At 49.7% G+C, this 936-nt stretch overlaps 1 protein-coding gene across 1 annotated transcript; it reads left to right on the top strand.

The window, feature by feature from the left end:
- The first annotated feature begins 293 nt into the window (after positions 1-293).
- Positions 294-656, top strand: LOC129742662 (uncharacterized). Its single transcript, XM_055734590.1, has one exon. It carries the CDS (start codon positions 294-296, stop codon positions 654-656), a length of 363 nt encoding a protein of 120 aa, XP_055590565.1.
- The last annotated feature ends 280 nt before the right edge of the window (positions 657-936 follow it).

Here is a 936-nt window from a genome sequence, read left to right as displayed (position 1 = left end):
TCCGGTATATTTGTATAGGCTTGTGGAAAGTTATTTCCACAATCGCCAACTACAGTATATGACCGATGAGGGATTACGAACACAAGGGGATTCGGCGTGTGTGCCATAGGGGTCAATACATGGCACGGTCCTGTGGAACATAACGTACGACGAGCTCCTACGAATGAGCCTCCTATCGGGAGCTGAACTCGTAGGATTTACGGACGATGTAAATAGTCTTCTTGGCGAGAGGCTCCTCGGTAGCGAAGGTACAGCTACTTGCCACAGTAGCTATCCAGGCAGTGGAATGCTGGATGCACTCAAAGTGCCTGCTTCTAGCCCACCACAAAATCGAGTTGGTGCTGATCATCAACCTGATCACACCCCAAACAGATACCTTTGTAGTTGGACCGTTTGACATCGTGGCCAAAAGCACAATTAAGTACCTAGGGGTGATGATCGACGACGGACTCAGCTTCACGAGTCATGTCAATGTGGCAATGGCCACGGCTGCACTCACAATCCGCAGTAGCAAGAAGAGGATACTGTCAAGCGTGACCTTGTCAATCCTGCGGTACGGTGCGGCGGCCTGGAGGCAGGCCCTGGGAAGACAATGGAACCTGCAGAGACTTAGCAGCATTCAGCGGCTGATGAACCTGCGGGTTATCAGTACGTAAATAGTGGGTTATCAGTGTGAATACGTACGTAAATAGTGGGTTATCAGTGTGAATACCGGACACTCTCGTCAAAGACCGCCTGCGTAGTAGCATGCGTCATGTTACGGCATAAAGACAAGATCTCGACAATGAGGACTTGATGTTCAACTGGCAGCAACTTTGGGAAGTGGAAGTTAGACTCATCGTCTGATCCCGCACATCGGGAGCTGGATAAGATTCTGACTGGTCATGGTTGCTTCATGATGAAGAAGATAAAACACTCGAACACCCTGATCACGAC

This window comes from Uranotaenia lowii, chromosome 2, assembly GCF_029784155.1.
Source record: "Uranotaenia lowii strain MFRU-FL chromosome 2, ASM2978415v1, whole genome shotgun sequence".
Lineage (NCBI taxonomy): Eukaryota > Metazoa > Arthropoda > Insecta > Diptera > Culicidae > Uranotaenia > Uranotaenia lowii.
The sequence above is the reverse complement of the archived record's forward strand: the minus strand, read 5'-3'. Positions and strand labels throughout refer to the sequence as shown.

Bases quoted from the DNA above. Each gene is read 5' to 3' on its own strand.
- LOC129742662 (XM_055734590.1), top strand. From the start codon at position 294: ATGCACTCAAAGTGCCTGCTTCTAGCCCACCACAAAATCGAGTTGGTG.